This window comes from Tasmannia lanceolata, unplaced genomic scaffold (assembly GCF_043159265.1).
Source record: "Tasmannia lanceolata isolate RefF3 unplaced genomic scaffold, GAP_Taslan_0.1 ptg000005l, whole genome shotgun sequence".
NCBI lineage: Eukaryota > Viridiplantae > Streptophyta > Magnoliopsida > Canellales > Winteraceae > Tasmannia > Tasmannia lanceolata.
In genome coordinates, this window is record NW_027518682.1 from 5,831,102 (window position 1) to 5,850,997 (window position 19,896).

General features: G+C 38.3%; 1 protein-coding gene across 1 annotated transcript; it reads right to left on the minus strand.

Annotated features, from left to right (window-relative positions):
- Positions 1 to 717: 717 nt before the first annotated feature.
- LOC143877237 (AT-hook motif nuclear-localized protein 10-like) lies at positions 718 to 14,471 on the minus strand. The gene is made up of 6 exons (XM_077379173.1): positions 14,272 to 14,471; positions 13,313 to 13,829; positions 12,840 to 12,892; positions 8,160 to 8,291; positions 1,464 to 1,625; positions 718 to 1,393 (listed from the first exon to the last, which is right to left on the minus strand). Exons 2-6 carry the CDS (start codon positions 13,746 to 13,748, stop codon positions 1,112 to 1,114), a joined length of 1,065 nt encoding a protein of 354 aa, XP_077235288.1. The 5' UTR covers positions 13,749 to 13,829; positions 14,272 to 14,471; the 3' UTR covers positions 718 to 1,111.
- Between the last annotated feature and the right edge of the window lie 5,425 nt (positions 14,472 to 19,896).

The window sequence follows — 19,896 nt, forward strand, 5'->3', positions numbered from 1 at the left end:
GCCTAATAGAGAGAATCTCAAAGCTACCCTGCTCATATGAGATGCCTCAGTGAACGTTTCAACCCTGTTCCAAAACCAAAATGCAAAACTAATAAGAAAATACAGAATCTGATTTGCATGTTTTTCTTTAACTAATGAGATAAATTGGCCTCCCTTGTGTGGATAAGAGTCTATTTCTTGTATTTTGTGGGTCGTAAAGAATGTTTAAGCTACTAAAAATGCTCCCAAAATCAGCAATGCTCTTAAATGTTCAGCGAAGGCAATTGCTTATATCACTCTACAATCAGATGCGTTTGCTTTACCAACCCCATCAATACAACAATGAAATAAGATGATAGAATTGGGAGATTATTTTGCCGCCATTGTCACCAAGTGCATCTCCCAGAAATCAGCCTTTCACTTCTAACTGTAATCATCCCAAGCCTGTTCGTTTTAGATTGTGAGTTCAAATCGGTTTATTGGACTCAAATTTATACATAGATATGCATCTGCATGTTGGTCTGTAGCGAGCAATTCCTCGTAGGATTATATGCAAATGGCTTTTAGATTTATCCAAAGATACCCATATTAGTCTTATGAGGCATCATATCAGATGGCACAAGCTCAATATACCCAAGGGTAGAGGGCAGAGCTCAAAGCCTTGCCAAATCTTAAAAATCCACAAAAGCCACCGTTCAAAAGGCAGGAGGATGATATTTGTTTAGCAAACAACACAACTGAAGGAATATATAAAGTGCATAGAGAAGCCTCTTCATGCAGCTCAGGTTACAGAATCCACATCAAATTTAACTTAAGCTACACTTTCACTTTAAGAGAACTAAAACACCCAAACTCTTAAAGATACAAGACCAATAAGATCTGCACATGCCACAGAAGCCATGTACTCTGGCTCTCAAAACACGAAAACATGTTCCACATCAGAGAAAAAAACCGTGTTAGAAACACTAAACCCTTTGTGCGTGGAATGGAACAGCAAGTTCAGACTACTGAAAGAATCTCCTCAACATTCCCCACTTCCATCGGTTAGCTTCAAGAGTCGATTTCTACGAGCTAAGGAGAATCCTACTATGTTAAAATGTCGAAACCAAATATGGTTATTTATGAAAATACTTCAAGCCTGTGGCCTGTGCTGATTGGCAGAGTGAGAACCTGGCCAGCCAACAGGCATATATGTGTGCATGTGTTGAAGAGGTTGGCCAGTGTTGTTGCCGGCTCCAGCACTCTGGTTAAGGGGGCTACCATTTTCATCAGATGATTCACTCGTGGTACCTGGAGAGGGTGGGCTGGTCGCGGCACTTGCACCCATGCCTAACATCTGTGGTGTCGTTGATAAAGGTTTTGAGGACTCGGGCTTTGGTTTTTTACCTTCTGCAATGAAACTGCCCACCACAACCTGAGAGAAAACTTTAAGAATCAGCACAAAGAAATGGATCATTACAATAGGAGTATTCAGCATTTCAGACCTGTACAGGGCCAGCTGCCATTAACATCCCGGCCACACCACCACCCAAAACACGACCATCTGATCCTGCCAATGACACACTCAAACCACCAGTTCTGCTGCGGGTGCCACCACTCTCTGTAAGTAAATAGGAACCTGATAGAGAGATAATCTCGAAACGACCCTGCACAAATGAGATCTCTCTGTGAGCATTTTATCCTTATTTTGACAACCAAATTCAAAACTCCAATAAGAAAACACAATCTGATTTACACATTTTTTCAAGACATGGCCATTAATCCATATAAAACATTATGTTAGTGTGTTACAACAGTGGAGTGTTTGCTTTCATGTTCAAATGACAAGTGCGTGTATCAATAGATGGTAGGGAATTGAGGGTTTAGGCCGAAAGGCTTAAGGCTGGAGTAACCTGAACATCTGTGCCCCACACAGCGAGAATGAGGTGATTATGAGCCAATGCATGGCTCAGAGGAGATTGTCCTTGAAATAACTACGCTTCTAAAAGTCTGAGCATTGCATTAGTCAGAACAAAGGACTAACAAACAAAAAATGTGGACTCAAAATGAGCTCATCAAATGAGGGGAAATTATGTAGAGGAGTTATTTGTCCAATTATGGATGGAGGTTGACCTTTAGAATGTGATAGTTGTAGAAGAATCAAGGGCTTGTACTGTCACAATGTAAATAAGCTTTTCAGTCGACGGTTTTAGTGGATGGGTCATTGGAAGACATGTAATTTCATCTTTCATTGTACTTCAGTCTCATATCTTAAAACTTAAGTTTGTGACTAGGTGGGCCCCAAATCCCCAATTTTGTGGGTGGGGTTTACTCGCTCTTGCACAAGTAATAAAGAAAAAGGTCTGTGGGTTGGCTTTCCTAAGACCACAAGAACAATGTCTTCTCCCTTTTCGCTTCTCGTCTTTCTTCTTCCTTCTTCATCTCTTTCTCTCTTTTTCTCTGCTTTTGATCTCTGGCTCTTTTACTTTGAGCATTCAACCTTGATTTATATCATGGTATCGGAGCAGTTTTTTTATCTGAAATCTGATTGGAACCCGACATAATTTTTTCCCGTGGAGGTTTTTAGAGTTTGTTAATAAGAATAATAAATGCAACTTGTCATTTAGGTTTTGGTTATTCTGTGTTTTTTCTTTATCCTTGAAGAATGATTTAAAGCTATTATAAGTGAGTTGACTGATAATAGACTAGCAAGAGTCTAACTGAAGTCACTATTACTACCCAGGTTTGATGATCACAACAGTTTAGATTGAATGGAAGAAATTATCTTGAATGGGCTCAGTCGACAAGAATGTTTATATAAAAGCCTAAAAAATGGGGCAAATTTAAAGAGCCGAAAAGGAGATGATCCATACCATGGAGATTGAGAAATGTAGAATTGACTAGTAATGAACATTAAAGATTAATTATGGGTTCTGAATCCTCAACATCGTCCAAAAAAACTGCAGCAGAGAAATTTCAATGCTAATGTTGCTCCAGTTGAGGGGAAGTACAACTCCAATACTCTTTCTACCTCAGGATATTCAAAATCCGGGGGATTGAGTGATTCAAGAGCTTAATAAAAAGCTTGCTGCCCTCAAGTCTATCATTAGCCTTCAATTCAAAGAAGACTTTAATTACATCAGCATATGCAACTGCACATCACACTTCCAACTAGTCTCATTACCCCACCTAATCACATGTTTGGTAAACGAGATGATTTTTTATCTATTGTTCCAATTTTTGGTGGGATAAAACTTGCAGACGGAATGTCTTACAGAGGACAGACAGATTTTGTTATCAGAGGAAATATGTCTTAGATCTTCTAAATAGCACAGGTCTTCTTAGAGTAAAACTCGTTGATAGTCCTGTTGAGTCGAATCATCAGGTTCATGAATAGATTTCAGATCATCTAAGAGATATTAGGCACTATAAGAGAATGGTTGGGTACACATTTATGTGACATTACTTATGATGTGTAAGTCAATTCATGCATGAGTCATACAAACATCATCATGAGGATGTACTTCAAAGTATCTAAAAGGAACACCAGATAAAGGCATTCTGCATCAAAATCATGGGCACTTGGCTATTTGAGGGTACTGTGATGCTGAATGTGCTGGCTTACGAGATGATAGAAGATCTACCAATAGTTATTACATGTTTGTTGGTGGTAAATTGGTAACGTGGAAGAGTAAGAAACAATCAATGGTTGCTCCTTAGCCAAATATTGATTGATGGCTCATGCTACATCTGAGGTAATGTAGCTTTATACAATTCTCACCTAAGTTGTATAATCCATTTCGTTAGCCGTTTCATTTTGGCGACCGGAGCAGAACACTTCGGTGTTTCGGCCGTTTTGTTTCGCGTTTTGGTCGAAACTTTTCGTTCTGCTTTCCAGAGGGATTTTTTTTTAAATATTTAAAAATATGAAAAAAATGCATAGAAATCAAAAATTGTTAGAAAATTAGAGAAGCTTGAAGAGCTTAAAAGAAGATTTTAGAGTAGATCTTAGTTGGTAGGAAATTTTTTAAATGAAGTCTGTAAGAGAAGGGTGAGAGAGAAGAGTGGAAAAACAATGGTTAATGGGGTATATATAGTGGTGCGAATGCTTGCGGATGCGAAAAGATGGAAAATACCCTTCCAACGGCTATAAAACGGTCATAAACAGTCATAAAATGAGGGTAGAATGGCCAAAAACAGTCCCAACAGCTCCTGTAATTTTTTTTAATTTTTTCTGCCTTTTCAAACAATTTCGGCCGAAACGGACCGAAACGAATTCTGACCGGATTTCGTTCCGGTTTCCAGACTGAAACCAAAATTTTGACCCATTTCGACCGAAACGAAACGAAATATACAACTTAGAATCTCACAAATATGGATGTTGAGGTCTCTACTCCAATGCACCATCATTGCAATAATCAAGCCGCCATATATATATATATATGTGTGTGTGTGTGTGTGTGTGGTGGGGGGGGGAGTGTTGCTACTCGGTCTTGTAGGTAAGCTTATCTACTCGGTCGGGTTAAATACAGTGGGGGCCCACATTGTTTGGGTGATCCAAACCATTCATTTGAAAGCCCCTTACCTAGATAGGGTGTCCACAAAAAATCAGATCCATAGGATCATTCTAACCCATCCAATAGTGGAGGGAAAAATGGGAAAAAATGGACAGACACAGTTTGTCCAAAAATCTGCCCATTACTTCTAATCTGCCCATCCTAACACATATGTATGTATGTATGTATTACCTCTAATCCAGTACTACATAAGAGGACTAAGCTCATCGGGGTGAACATTCAGTTTGTTTGTGAGTCTTCTCAGGCCTTCTTTACTCCATTCGTTTGATCTGCATCTCAATTAGCTTATATATTTATGACGGGAGCTCGTCTGCATGAGTGTTGGCAAACTCAGCATGTGTGATATTTATGTTCTAGCTTAAGGGTGAGTGTAGAAGAATTAAGGGCTACAGATAGGACCTATCTTGCATTGTCACTAGATAAATATGCTTTTTAGTGGAGAGGTAGAAGTGTCATTTTGTCATTTTACTTGTAAAGCCGCATATCATTAACTTATGATTACGACTTAAGCGTGTAGGCCCAATTTTGTGGGTTGAGTTTGCTCTCTCTTGCACAAGTAATAAAGAAAGAGGTTTGTGGGTTGGGTTTCCTCCAAACACACAAACACTTTCTTCTCTCCCTTCTCTTTTCTTTCTTTCTTCTTCTTCTTCATCTATGCCTCTTTTTCTCTCATGATCTCTAGCTCTTTCTACTTTGATCGTTCAACATTGATTTATATCAATTGCTACATTGATGTCTAGTTGTGGTTTGGGTTTCCTCCAAACACACAAACTTTTTTCTCTCACTTTTCTCCCCTTTTTCTTTCTTTCTTCTTCTTCTTCATCTCTATCTCTTTTTCTCTCATGATCTCTAGCTCTTTCTAATTTGATCCTTCAACATTGATTTATATCAATTGCTACATTAATATCTAGTAAGTGCACTTGGCAACTTGCGACATTGGAAGTCTTGGACATCTGGAGAGTGCATCAGCCTCCTAGCAGCAGTGCAATCGATGCAAATATTCTTGAGAGGAGAAGTTTCAAGTTTTTTACTAGTGTGTATCTTACACATTCACCATGAAGTGAATTTGTTGGCACACAAGCTAGCAAACTTTGGAATTGATTGCATTGCATTGATGAAACAAAATCTATGCCTAATATGTAATTATTGATATTATTTTTCCAATCTGGACTTATTGTAACATTTTCCTTTATTGTTAAATAAAATTGTGTTTTGTACTGTATATGTGTGTATGTGTGTGTGTGGAGAGAGAGAGAGAGAGAGAGAGAGAGAGAGAGTAACTATGAAAGGCCATAATTCAAAGATTCTGAAAGACGCATGTGATAAACACTAAACATAAAAAATATATTAATTTTAGAAAGCTTATGAATCATAAAACTGGGATATGGAAATTTGGTATCCATGGCTAAATACCAATCATGACATAAGGCCCTTAGGATTCATTACCAACAAAACAGAACAAATACTGTTTTTCTTTTTCTCATAGATAATTAATAGTCCCATAACAGTCAATCCGTATGATGCCAAACTTTTCTTGAGATAAGACAAGTAGAAATTAAAGATGCTCAATCAACTGGTTAGACAAGATACAAACATGTATCTCTCAATCGTATTATCTAGATGACATGTAATACTGGGGACATCTTGTCCCTTCTTGTATGTTTCCATGATATTTCAATAAAATTTACCTTACCTTAAAAAAAAAAAAAAGTAGATACAAACATGTATTAAAACATATTACATGTTTTATTAAAACATGTATCTCTCAATCGTATTATCTGGATGACATGTAATACTGGGGACATCTTGTCCATTCTTGTATGTTTTTCCATGATATTTCAATAAAATTTATCCTTACCTTAAAAAAAATAAAAGTAGATACAAACATGTAATAAAGGTTATCACGAAATTGAGGAACTGACACTAAACCCTTATTGACTTTAGGAACAAGAAATTTGCTTGGAATATACGCATTTACCCATAAAAGTTCAGACCAAATTTCTAAAAAAACAAAAATTTTGGGACCAATAAAGTGCATGGGTCAGTGATGGTTAGACCTTTGCCATCACCTGTAAGAACTAAGAACCACAATTGCCAAAATGAGGAACTCACACAACCTTCATTGACTTTGGGAGCAAGAAATTTGCTTGGAATATACATAATTTACTCATAAACTTTGGGACCAAATTTCTCAAAAAACAAAAAAGTTGGGACCAATAAAATGCATGGGACTGTGATGGTTAGAGCGTGATGGTTAGACCTTTGCCCTCACCTATAAGAACTAAGGATCACACACCTTCAGTTCCAAGGAAGTGTTTGAAATGCACAAAGAACACTGATAATGTGATTAACCATGAATATATCTGTGATCAATGAATTAAAAGAGTAGGCACTTAGAAGTGGCCATTTCAGCTAGTGTTTGCAAGGGAAGCAGGTCAGGGTGATGATAGTACAAAGGTGTGTTTCTCATGGTCAAACTCTTGAGACGTTAACACTGAAATGATAGTACGTTCTCAGAAGATGTTGAATTTAACTGATATGAACCGTACATCCTCTTTCTTGTTGATAACTGAAACAGACGAAAGTTTTGGCATCCATGACAAGTTCATCAACAATAGCGTTGCGCTTAATTGTTAAAAGCTAATAGGTCTTCTATTTTATCAAAAGCAGGACACACACACACACACACACACCTATATGTGCTGAAAAGCAGGACAGTTCACAATTACATTTTACTGCATTTCCTTCAAATACACACACACATACACCTATATATATATATATATATATATATATATATGATCAATTACAATCCATTAAAGTTTGACTGGAAATTCCTGAGCTTTCGAATGTTACTTTGACACATAGTTACCAGGTCGGGAAACGGATATGGGAAGCGAAACGTGAAATGCGCGAAAAAATTAAAGGGGAAATGAGAAACGGGAAACGATAGAGAAACGTCTTGGAAAACACACTAAGAAACGTCTTGGGAAACGCGAGACGGAAACGCGAGTGAAAGATTCATGCATTTGACTATGGCGAGGAAGGTGGAAAACGCCAAGAAGGTGGGAAAACACAAGGGAAACAGGAGTGAAACGTTTCCTACGCGTTTCCCGAACGTTTCCCGTGCGTTTTCCATGCGTTTCACGAACGTTTCCCGCACGTTTCCTCTATTTTTATTAGGCGTTTTGTTTCCGTTTCGGAAACGTGTTTCCCACCTTCCTATGACGTTTATGGCTTCGATGCTCAACATTATAGATTATCTAAAATTTTAATACACTTTTTTTTTTTTGAATGTTACTAGAATCTTAATACACTATTTATTAACACTACAATAACATATTTGTTAAAATGAAATCCCTTCTGGTTGCTTTTGGTCTCCATGTTTTTTGCCCATGCCACATACAAAGCTGTCTGGTTTGCATGTTTAATGGCTTTTATTGTATGGACCATCGGATTCCAAGAATCCTTTGTATTAAAATTAGCTAATCATATGAATCAATATATCATTAAAAAGCAGACAAGAATATAAAGAATCTATTTTAGAGGTTACTGCTAGTATCAATATCACATTGAACTAATATTAAAATAAAACTGGTTGTATAAATTCAGTTCCATTCAAACCTCATAAGTCACAGTCCCACCAGATGTCGCTGGTTGGCGAAGAGTGACATTACAAATAGCACCATTTGCCGAAAGAATACAAACTGTGCGCGGCCCTTGCTGTGAAAAAGCCATGATCTTTGAAGCTACATCCTGGCGAAAGAAAATGACACCGTAGCAACACATAAGATAGCATACTTACAAGTAACAACTGTGTATCATGAATCATTCGATTCCTCTCATTTCAATCAGAACTCTTATCTTAAGCGAAATTAACAACGAAAACCACTATGTAGAAGAAAGAGTGCATTACTATATTTTCCTCATCATTAGAACATGAACACAATTCAAAAAACTAAGCATAACTGAATGTCATGCTCATTTTACAAGATCTACAGGATATACTCCCAGTTCAAGGAAAAGCAAATTTTGTGATATAAAACAACTAAAAGACTAAAAAAATCTAAATTTGATGGCTGAGCATGTAAATTGGAAGTGCTTGTTGGGTTAGTGAGATAACAGGTGAAGCCATCCAGCTCTCCAATGCCTATATAATGTTGTTAGATGGCTATTGAGGCACAGTCCCACAACAATAAGGAGAAGTTCAAGGACACAAGAGTGTGCAGCAGCCCTAGAATGCAAAAATATGCATTCTCCATGCCAACTGTGTTGGAAGACATTATTGTTGCAGTCTAATCACACACATCTTTTATGACATTTCAAGCTTTACATGGTTGCCTCATTTTGGCAAATTCCACCCCACACATGGATTTGCAAGAAATGTGTAGGCTGTTCATGAAGCTTCTGCCCGAAAACAGAGATGGGGATAGTAGTGGTGGTCAGATGCCCGAAATAGGCTTATGTGGAAATTGATCTAGCGCTATTTGAATAGAGTCCAATTTCTGCGGAAATCTATTTCCCCTAATCAGAATTCTAGGCAAAAACCACATAAAATTTGATTCAGATATAAGTCTTAACTCCGTTTCCGCAAAAAATCAACTTCAATCTCTCACACTCATCTCTCTTAAGTCGCCCCGGGCCCTGCCTCCCCCTCCTTCGGCATCAGCCTTCATTGCCATCCCAGCCGTCGCCTCTGCCACCATCACCCGTCTTCCACCTTTGCCACACTCAGTCAGCCTCACCCTCCATTAGAACCCCGACCCTCGCCTCTACCAGTGTCATAGCTAGAAATGGCAGGCTGATTTGACTGTCGTGTGCCACTGAGTTCTCCCATCTCTCTGTTGGGCGAAGCTCCACCTCCTCTATCCAACACCGTCAACTCCACTCTTGTTGCTAATCTTGGTTTCCACCCTGTGCACATCAACACCACCTTCATGGTGCTCCCTCTAGGCCTGCTTCATTGAATTCATCTTTTCTATTGACACAGCCTTCCCTACATCTGAATGGATTGGATTGTTGCAATCACTCCACCGTGGGATGCACCAATTAGCTAAATTGTGGGTCAATCTAGTTTTGATGAGCAGACTGGCTCAGCAATATATACAAATCGGATGTCCGCACGAAGAGCATTTTCTAGGGTTTTGAACTAGTTCTGGAATGGCCAATTGTCAAACTAGGACTTAACTCTTAAGTTGATGGCTGTGTACTTGTGTGTGCGGTGGCAGTGGGTGGGTTAAAGATGGGGTAACCAACACACTTTCAAGTGGTGCTTAGAAAGCAACCTTCTATTTTTTTTTCTAGCAAAGATCTAGGCACTATTGTCAACAGTGTAGGATTGTTATGAGCCATTCGCGACTCCAAAGAAAGGCAAAACCCGGTGCGGTAACTCAGATGAAGGGAAGGAATCTAGAGCAAATGTAGGGTAAGAAATTAGAAGAAACGGTGTTGAATCACTTCAAGTCTCTTTTTCAGATTGAAGGGGTGAGTGAAATGCCTTCTATAAGTATCAGAATGGAAGTTCCTACCTTTTCTAAGTGAGATATTGCGGGGCTGGTCTTCCGGCTTACATCAATGATGAGTGGAAGAGATGAGCCTTGGCCTTCCTTCCCAACCACTTCAGGAAGGCAACTGCCAACCGATCTTCTATTTTCATATGTGGACTCTTGATGATCTAACCTATTACCTTAATTCTTTCAATGTGACAATTCACTTCCATGTATTTGTGCATGTGCATGGAAATTGGAATAAATAAACCTACGACTTCTTGATCATAGCAATTAGTGCCCATAGGGCAACCCCAAAAGCCCCTCCCTCCCTCTCTCTCTGATTAGTCACACACACACACACACACACACACACATGCACGCCCATGTAGTGTGTGTGTGTGTGTGTCTAGAGAGAGAGAGAGAGAGAGTGTGTGTGTGTGTGTGTGTGTGAGAGAGAGAGAGAGAGAATGTGTGTGTGTGTGTGTGTGAGAGAGAGAGAGAAAGAGAGAGAGAGAATGTGTGTGTGTGTGTGTGTGAGAGAGAGAGAGAGAGAGAGAGAGAATGTATGTGTGTGTGTGTGTGTGAGAGAGAGAGAGAGAGATCCATTTGACTAGTCCAGAGCATTGCTTAGACACGGAAGTACATATATATGAAAATAGAATCTTTGGAGGCAAAAGAAATGCAGTAGGTCTGACTTTTGGAGGCTTAGGGCGTGTTCGGCAACAATTCTTTTACGGGATTCTCCCGGTTTATTAGATGCCGAGTATGACAAAAGCAAAGAAATATCGAAAATCACGTTCGGGCCGTTCGGCTACCGACCCACTTTGAGTCTGTTTCCAAGTTTCCAGCTTTTATCTCGGCTAAAATCTGAGATTTTTCGGACTGACTAAGAGTCGCTTCCGACGATTCTCGTGAGTCCGCTTCTGCCCGATTAATTAGGCGAGAATGAGAAGTATTGCCGAACATGCAATTATTCTGTGCAGAATCCATCTAAAAGGTTGATCTGCAGATGCTTAAACTATATATAGACAGAGCTGATGTTTTCATTCGACTTGCGATTGAAATTTTGATAAATATGGACTTAGATCTGAGCTAGAAGAACCTATTAAAAAATGTAATGGTGCACATTGACAAAATCTGCAGCCAAAGAAGTGTCAATACTTGGAACAGATTAAAAAAGAGAGTAGCATATAGCATGAGAGACATCCTGCTCCGTTATCATTTTTACAATAATGGTGCACATTGACAAAATCTGAAGCCAAAGAAGTGTCAATCCTTGGAACAGATTAAAAAAAGAGTAGCATATAGCATGAGTTCGGCCTTGCCCCTTTGGTCCCCCAAGTTATATCTTTTTTTTTTAAGGTATCTCCCCCAAGTTACATCATTATACAGTGAGTTATAACTATTACGGACCAAAAGACACCCAACATAATATAGTAACAGGCAAAGAACATTTGCGCAAAATCACAATACTACTCTTTCAGGCCCCAATGTTTCTAAGACTTTGTATAAGGAAATTGAACCATGTCTTCCTTTGAAAGGCAGAATGCCGAGGGCCGAAATAGGTTTCCTATGGCCACCTTGGCACCTTCAAATCTTCTAAGAAATTTGACCATTCAAAACATGGCAGCCGGGTATGTTTCCGAAATCTTCTATTGTCATTGTTCCTTTACTTCATTCAGGGCTCTGCTTATATTACTTCAATTATTGTAGATAAAAAATCAGTCGGAGTGTCAGGCACTAAAGATTTCTGGCATCTAAGTCTAGTTTTTTTTTTTTACACATCTTAGTCTTGTTGATAGGGCCGATAAAATAATTGCAGAAGTCGACACATTGATGTTTCACCAATTCCCAAGTTACTCGGACTTGGAGTGCTCCACATCCCTCCAAATTTGAAAGCAAACATTACAATAACTTATAATAGTGCCGTGCTGCACATCTTCTTATGGGATGTAATATTACATTCTCCGACACTCTTTTGGCCAAATTTATTCCAACTTGCCCATGTCATAAAACTGATATTAGATTGTTAAAAGAGGCTGACTTTAATTGCATGTATGTTATGCAAATATAACTAAGAACTAGGACAATATAATGATTATGGCATATTGGAAATTGTAAACCTATATGAGATCATGATCAGAGAACAAATCTACATGATTTAGTCCCAAAAATTCCATAAACATTATTATCAGCAGATGACATGACTGATAATTACAAGCTAATTTTAAAATGATGCATCACATTGATATAAAACTAAAGATGTTCATGATCTCTTTTGATAGGTGATGAATTAACAGCATGAGTTGTGACTTACGAGCAAGGTTTCAAATTTCGACTGAAATCCGAAATTTCGGGTTTCGGTGGAGAATGAAACCGAAATCATGTAAACTTGAAACATTAAAAAATTTCGACCGAAATTTAGAAAATTTTGGTCGAAATTTTAAATTTCGTTCCCATTGAAATTTGGGTCGAAATTTCTTTCCCCAGAAATTCCGGCCAGAATTTAAGGGATTTCACCAAAAAATCTGGTTTTTTTTATGATTATATAATATTATCCTGAAATTTCGACGTCGAAATAAGTTACGCCATCAAACAACAGTTGCATTCAGTTTCGTGGATTTCGCCCGAAATTTAGGAATTCCAGCCTAAAATTTCGGTTTCGTTGAGGACCAAAACGCTTTCCAAAACCGAAATTTAAAACCTTGCTTATGAGAAGTCTAATGAAATGCCAGCAATAAATAGCATCAAGAAGTAGCAAGGTTGCTCAGCTAGTAATCATAAAGAAAAATAGATACTGTTAGAGATCCATTACCTCGCCGGCTTTAATAGTGATAACATGTGGAGTAAAAGCAATACCAGCAGAGCCTGTCAAAAAACAACCAATAAGCACCAGTTTTTCACAAATTAAGCAAACAAATGTGTGCATAAATATCAGTAAAAATGAGAAGATATACACATAGCCATGCACATGAATATTTAGCGGCAGTGAACTGACATGGGTAAAAGCTTATGTAATTAATGTCAGTGGATAACCAACTTGATATCCCGACTATTCTTGAAATGAACTTCTAACGAATGCTCCTCACAATTTTGTAGAAAGAAGTTGTCACATTGAGAAAAAACTACAAGATTCAAACTACTTGAAAATCTAAAAGTAATTTTCTGATAAATAAAATACATAATACTGTCAACAACGGTACACTTAAAAAGATCAACATTGGGTATGTTTCTTAGAAATGTGCCCTCTACAAAGCAAGCATACTTGAGAAATGCATAAGAAAGTACCCAAGGCTTCCAGCTGCTGCTTCTTTCCTGACCCTTTGGGGCGGCCTCTTCGTTTAACAGATGGTTCTGATGATGGAGTATTTGAATACCCAGACCCTGAAGCTGGTGAGAGAGGGCTAAAGCCTAATGCCATATTACCATCGGGTCCGTACTTCCTTGGCCTTCCTCTCTTCTTTTTCATAGGATCACTCATGCTAAACCCAACCGGTTTCACACCTGATGACACCTCACCGTACGGAGAGTTCAAAGAATCCATTGGTTTTGACATGGAAGGAGGAACTACTGAACTGAATGGAAGTCGCATGCTTTGAATCATCCCCGTTGAATTCTGACTAGTCATAGAATTATTTTGTAAGCTTGCACCATAAGAATTACCACCTACCATCATACCCTGCGGTTCAGAAGACGCTAGTCGTATAGCTTCCCTCGCATCCATTTAGGGAATCTAAAAACTGAATCCAATTTCTTATTTAAATTTACATTTCTTGCGTTTAAACCCTTCTTTCAGTTCCTACAGCTGTAATTCCAAGAGCAACAACAGCAAAAAGAAAGAAAAAGGGTTCAATCATTCCCAAACAGTAGACTGCATTTCATAAGAAAAAAAAAAAACATGACATTTAAAAAAAAAAAAAAAAAAGGGAAAAACATATCACAGCGATTGGAATTTCTGTCAAACTAGTTCCAATCATGAAGAACATTTTTCTTCTTACCTATCCAAAACACATTTTTCTTCACAAATAATCATGTAAAATCGGAAATGGGTTTTTTTTCTTCAGATCTTTTTCACCAACCCAACAAGGAAAAACGAAAAGTAAAACTCAAACCCACATCTAATCAAGCAGATACCAAGCAAAACAGGTTCATTTTTCTAACCAAACTCCACCCCAAAAAGTAGAAAAATAGGGCAAGAAACAATCAAAACAACAGAATGCAAGTAAAAGAAGAAAAGAGAATGTTACCTGGTACAATAATCGGTTCAAAGGAGACAATATTTTAGGGTTTAAAAGGGGGGGCTTCGGATTTAGGGTTTAAGCGAGACCTCTTTTTTTTTTCTTTTCCTTTCTTTTTTAATTTTTTCACCGACCCTCGCGTTCCTAAAAAGGGAAAATGACAGAAGGGAAATGAAAATGGAGTGCGCCTACTTTCTACCTAAAATGTGTAACAACTAACAACAAACGAGTCCTTAATTATAACGTTTCTTCATTCCTAATTATTATTATTATTTTTTAATATTCATTTATTTATTCCTCTATAAAACATTAACATTTTATTAGTAGTGTAATTTTTTTGTCTCATTACTTTTCTTTTTCTTTTTCTTTTTTTTAGTGCTGAGATATTTCACGTCTTCTGGACATGTGCACCACTTTTGCCTTTTCCCTCCTTATTTTGAATGTTCAAATACTTTGGGTCTTTGTGTAGGCATGTGGCATGCACTCCCTCATCCTGTCTCCCACTCTCAAATACATTTCAACACTTACTACTCTGTCTCTATATGTATCAGTCAAAAGGGTTATTATATCGAAGCATATTTAAGAGAGTCTGAGCTTTGTAAATGCAAATGAGACAAATGGGTGAGGGCCATGGGGACAAACAGTCCCCCCACCCCTCTTCACCAATATGGAAAGTAGTTAAAGATGCTAATTGCAGATCGAATTAGATGGTCCAGATCGAATCATATGGCAAAGCCTCGACTAGGGAGGGATGACCCACCTAACAAATTCATGAAGCAGACTTAAATATGCTAAAATCATCAATAGATGTAAGATGCTAGTGAAAATGGATGGTTAAGATCGAATGATATGCTAAAGCCTGTAGAGGAATCATGATCCACATTTCCAATACACCTGATGATGTGATTCTTGGCTCCAATGCTGGGTTTTCATGGCAATGATCAATATAAAATGTGGGGAGATTGTGAATTTCCTAGTGGCACAACTTTAGTTCACATCATACGCATTTTATTAGAATCTATGATTAAGCAAATTCACAAAAAATGGGTTGTCCTCATATGCTACGTGACATGTTGCAAATAAGGTTAGCATCGTTAGTATAGTGACCAACAAAACAAATTCTCGTTTCTCTCTTTTTGGCCGGGTATTAGATTAAGTAAAACACTTCCACAGGGGGATTTTGTTTGGAAAATAAGAGAGGAAACTGAAATTAACCAACGATTTGGTCATTTCCAATGTTTCTTTGCATTTCGTGGGCATTGGAGTTCACTTGTCATTTGCACATGCGTCACAACATAGGGTTTGTCTCTTTTACAAAACGGAAATCCGTTTTGGTAGCAGCCCTCTTAGATTAAATATGAACACACGTAAGTGTACCAAAACAGGAGGATGAATATATGTCTTTTCTTCAATTAAGCACAGCAAAACACTGTACGAAGCAACTTTGCTATTTTGCAAGATTATAGAACAACGGAACAGAATGATCAAAGCCGATAAGGGGTTGCAATTGTTTGATGATCCAGACCATTCACTAGTGGGCCCCACTATCTGCAGGGGCCGTCAGATGAACTGTCTGGATCACCCATTGTGATAGATGATAAAGTTGGGAATTTCTACTAATTCTTTGATGAATTACTGAGAATCAGAGAGTCATTATATAGAGCACTTATGTGATAAACATATAATCAAATCTAATAACTGTAGAAAGGGATTATTCTAATCCAATCTAGATGCCTAATCTATCTAGGTCACCTCATCCAACAACCTTGCCCACTCAAACTCCAAAAGGATCCAACGGTGAGAATTTTATTTAATTTGGTTCAGTTCTTCTTCTCTTTTCTTTTAATACAAGTTCGGTATTACTGATTTATTTCCGACATGTACATTAAGAACAACAAAATCTTGGTTGAGAAAGCAATGGAAAGAGTTGCGGGTATGTGGGTTTCAAGTTTATCCATTGTAATCCTCGTACTTTTGTTTTACACATAGTGGAAGACCGTGTTCTCGCCCGTGGATGTAGGCATAGTGACTGAACCATGTAAAATCTCAATGTTCGTCTTGCGGCTTGTTTGTTTATTTTATTTTTCTATTTATTTGTACACGGTCGGATTGGATTTGCCTGACGGTTTTTCTCAACAAGCAATATAAGAGCTAAGGTTGAAGCGATCATGGGTGTTGTAGTGGGATCACGGTTAGAATGATCTTTGGTGGTAGAAAGATTGTTCGATAAATTCTTGTTCAAGGTGGAGCTCTGCACTGAGGGTGTTTGAGCTAACGGTAAAATCAGTTCTACCCAATTTAGCATCGATAGATTTAACGGAAAGATTAGTTTTACCCTATGATAGATGAGGGTGATGGGTATCCATGTTCAATGGGGCCTAGTTAAGGCTTTGAGGTTGATGGATGTGACGCCAGAGAAGATGACGGATATCGAGTGTAGCAGATTATATCGTCTAGTCGGAGACAATGTGACTATCATTCATAAGATCTGGATGGCTGGTTGGAAACGGAGTGGCATGCGCATGGGTATGGTCTCTTTCATAGTTGGTGCAAAGACAAGTTTCTAAGTTGCAGCCGATGGTGAGTTGGTAGTACTTGTGATGGGGAGGACGGATTGAGATCTCTCTCCAGGGTTGACTGGGTGAGTCAATGGATTAACAGCTACAGTTGACCGAGTTATCTAAGGTCAAACCATGATGATTCGATGATGTGTAGCTGGTGCTTCGAAAGGCTAATGGTGGTCTGTGGTGACAGTATACTGGTGGCAACATCAACAAAGAATCTTTATGCAGCTAGGAAACAAGCTAAGATGTAGATTGTTGGAAAAGTTGCCTTATTTCTTAAATTAACTAGGTAATCTAGATGTGGTGGGAAACAAAAGATGAAAGTTTTCTTTTTCGTTGGGTTTTAAAAACCTACGTTTGCAAAAGGGAGATGATAAATTTGCACCCCCTCTAGGATGATTCGCACCCCTTTTAATGTGAATTGTGGCAGACTTTAATGCTTTTTTACGTGTAAAAAGGGTGCGAATCACCCTACAGGGGTGTGAATTTATCATCGCCCTTATAAAAAGGAGAGAAAACATGTTTCTCTTTGGTGAGAGGCTCTTTGTTTGGCGGCGCCAAAGAAGAAGTTGACTTCTTCTTGGTTTTTTTTTCATGTTGGGTTTTCATGGGTTTCTCTTGTGTACAGTCTTGGTTGAGAAAGCAACGGAAAGGGTTGCGGGTTTGTGGGTTTCAGGTTAACCCATTGTAATTTGTATAGTTTTGTTTTTCTCATGGTGGAAGATCATGTTCTTCCCTATGGATGTAGGCATCTTGGCCGAACTACTTAAAATCCCGGTCTTCATCCTACGGGTTGTTTATTTATTTTATTTTTCTGTTTATTTATGCACGATTGGATTCGATTTGCCCTACGGATTTTCTCTGACACCTAGTTTGCCTATAAAAAAAAAATTGCACTTGACATCTAATTGAGTTGCTAGAGGGGGGTTGTTCAAAAAGGCTAACACCCCTGACCACTCTTGGTGTACAGGTAGGACCCGAAGGTGCATGGTTTGAGTTCATAATACTAAAACTTGACATGTTGACTCTAAACTCAGCCAGTTTAACTCAACTCCATGGAAAAATCAATTGTAGTCATAACTCAGCTTCACAGAAGAATCAGTGAGCATCGGTAGGAAAACGGAATCCTGTTTTGGGAAAAAGGGGCATTAAAGACAAATGGAGGGAGCTCAAATCCCCATAAAAGCAATAAATACACATTGAAAAGGGTCAAATCAACTCTGTTTTTATTTTCCAAAAGGAATCCTGTTTTCAAAGTGTTTTCCCAAATCAGTTGTAGTTATCAAACTAGTTGTAGTTATCAAACTATCCGATAGGCAATTTTCAGCAAGAATACGTAAGGACCATGCACAAATTTGAAAGGGAAATGATATTCAGCCAGTTTAACTTGACAAGTTGACTCTAAACTCAGCTAGTTTAACTCCATGGAAAAATCAATTGTAGTCATAAGTCAGCTTCACGTAAAAATCAACGAGCACTGGTAGGAAAACGGAATCCTGTTTTGGGGGAAAAAAAAGAGGAGCAGTTATAAGTGGAACCACGTCTGCTAGAAGACAAATGGAGGGAGCTCAAATCCCATAAAAGCAATAAATACACATTGACAAGGGTGAAATCAACAGTCATTTCAGCTCCGTTTTTATTTTCCAAATGGAATCCCTTTTCAAACTGTTTTCCCAAATCAATTGTAGTCATCAAACTATCCGATAGGCAATTTTCAGCAAGAATACGTAAGGACCATGCACAAATTTGAAAGGGAAATGATATTCACCCCCCCCCCACGGAAAAATCCCCCCCTTAACGTTATCCATTAAGTTTTAAAGGAAAAGGAAAAAGTTACAGGGGGTGATTTTATGCTCAAGCAGTGAACCTTCCCCACAGAAACCGTTTTTGGGGGGGGGGAGGATATGATTTCCCATTTGAATTTTTATACTTTTCAATAGGTTGAAACTGTAACTTAGTTGGGTTCACTCAACTCGGCACAATTCGGGTTCAGCCGAGTTTGGAGTTTTCAAACAATGTTCGAGACACTAAAAGAGATGATTGAGGAAGTCATACACGATTGGACTTGTAATTTACATGTCTTATAATCCAATTGAGTGGTGCTCCTCTCTACTTTAATTTCCCTGATACATAAGTAATTGTGAATGCCTTATAATCCGATGTTGTGACTTCAATGGTGCTGTCAATTTTAAAACATGTAGGCCCGTTTGGATTGCAGGAAAAAAAAAAATTATTAGGAAAATTTGTCATGGGGATTTTTCCTTTTTTTTTTTCTATGATTTATTGGGAAATGATATAATTATCGTTAATTTAGAGAAATACTATATTAAATTGAAGAACCCTCTTAACTAAAAGGTGAAAAGTAGTAATGGTTCAAGACTTCAAGTTATCTTTTTTGTCCGTGTGTTAAAAAAAAAGGAATTTTTAGTAAAAATTTTTGCTTCCAAACTTTTTCTAGAAAATTCCTGCAATCCAAACACGGCCTTAGATAGGAGCACATCAAGATGATGGGCAGGGGCGGAGCTACATGTAGCATAATGTGTGTGTGTGTGTGTTGGGGGGAGCTGCCCCTGTTGAGTTGGGCCAAACTCCTTAATAGGCCCAACTATATTGGGCCCAGTCTCCTTTAAAATTTTAAGCCTGCCCCCCTTATGTATAAATCCTGGCTCCGCCACCCATGATGGGGCATACAATGTCATCCAAATAAAAGTAATTACAGAACATCTGAATCATCTAGATTTCGAAGCTCAAACTTGATGCACAAGAGATTCCCTAGAAAAGAATTGGGTTGGTAATAATTTTGTCGATAAAGGATGAATTGGGCTCATTTAAACTCTAAAGCTTCTACTTAAACATTTGACTGCTAGTGTAATCCATTCAAAAACCGATGTATAGTAATAGAGTAATTTCCTTTCAGGGGTGCCTTCATAAAAATAGAAGCTCTTCTTTACTGATATTCTTTATATGGGATTTGCTAGCGTCCATCGCAGAAGGCATTTCACGGATGGTCTATGCATGTGAGAGCCGCCACCTCGCGAATGGAGACAAAATCTGCTGAAAAGTGAGCCTG

What these genes read in the sequence shown, in the direction of transcription:
- LOC143877237 (XM_077379173.1), bottom strand. Translation starts at nt 13,748, where the DNA reads ATGGATGCGAGGGAAGCTATACGACTAGCGTCTTCTGAACCGCAGGGT. An exon ending in GCAGCAGCTGGAAGCCTTGG is followed by an intron (nt 12,893 to 13,312) that starts GTACTTTCTTAT and finishes GTTTTTTGACAG; the next exon opens with GCTCTGCTGGTATTGCTTTT. An exon ending in TCACTATTAAAGCCGGCGAG is followed by an intron (nt 8,292 to 12,839) that starts GTAATGGATCTC and finishes TTCTTTCGCCAG; the next exon opens with GATGTAGCTTCAAAGATCAT.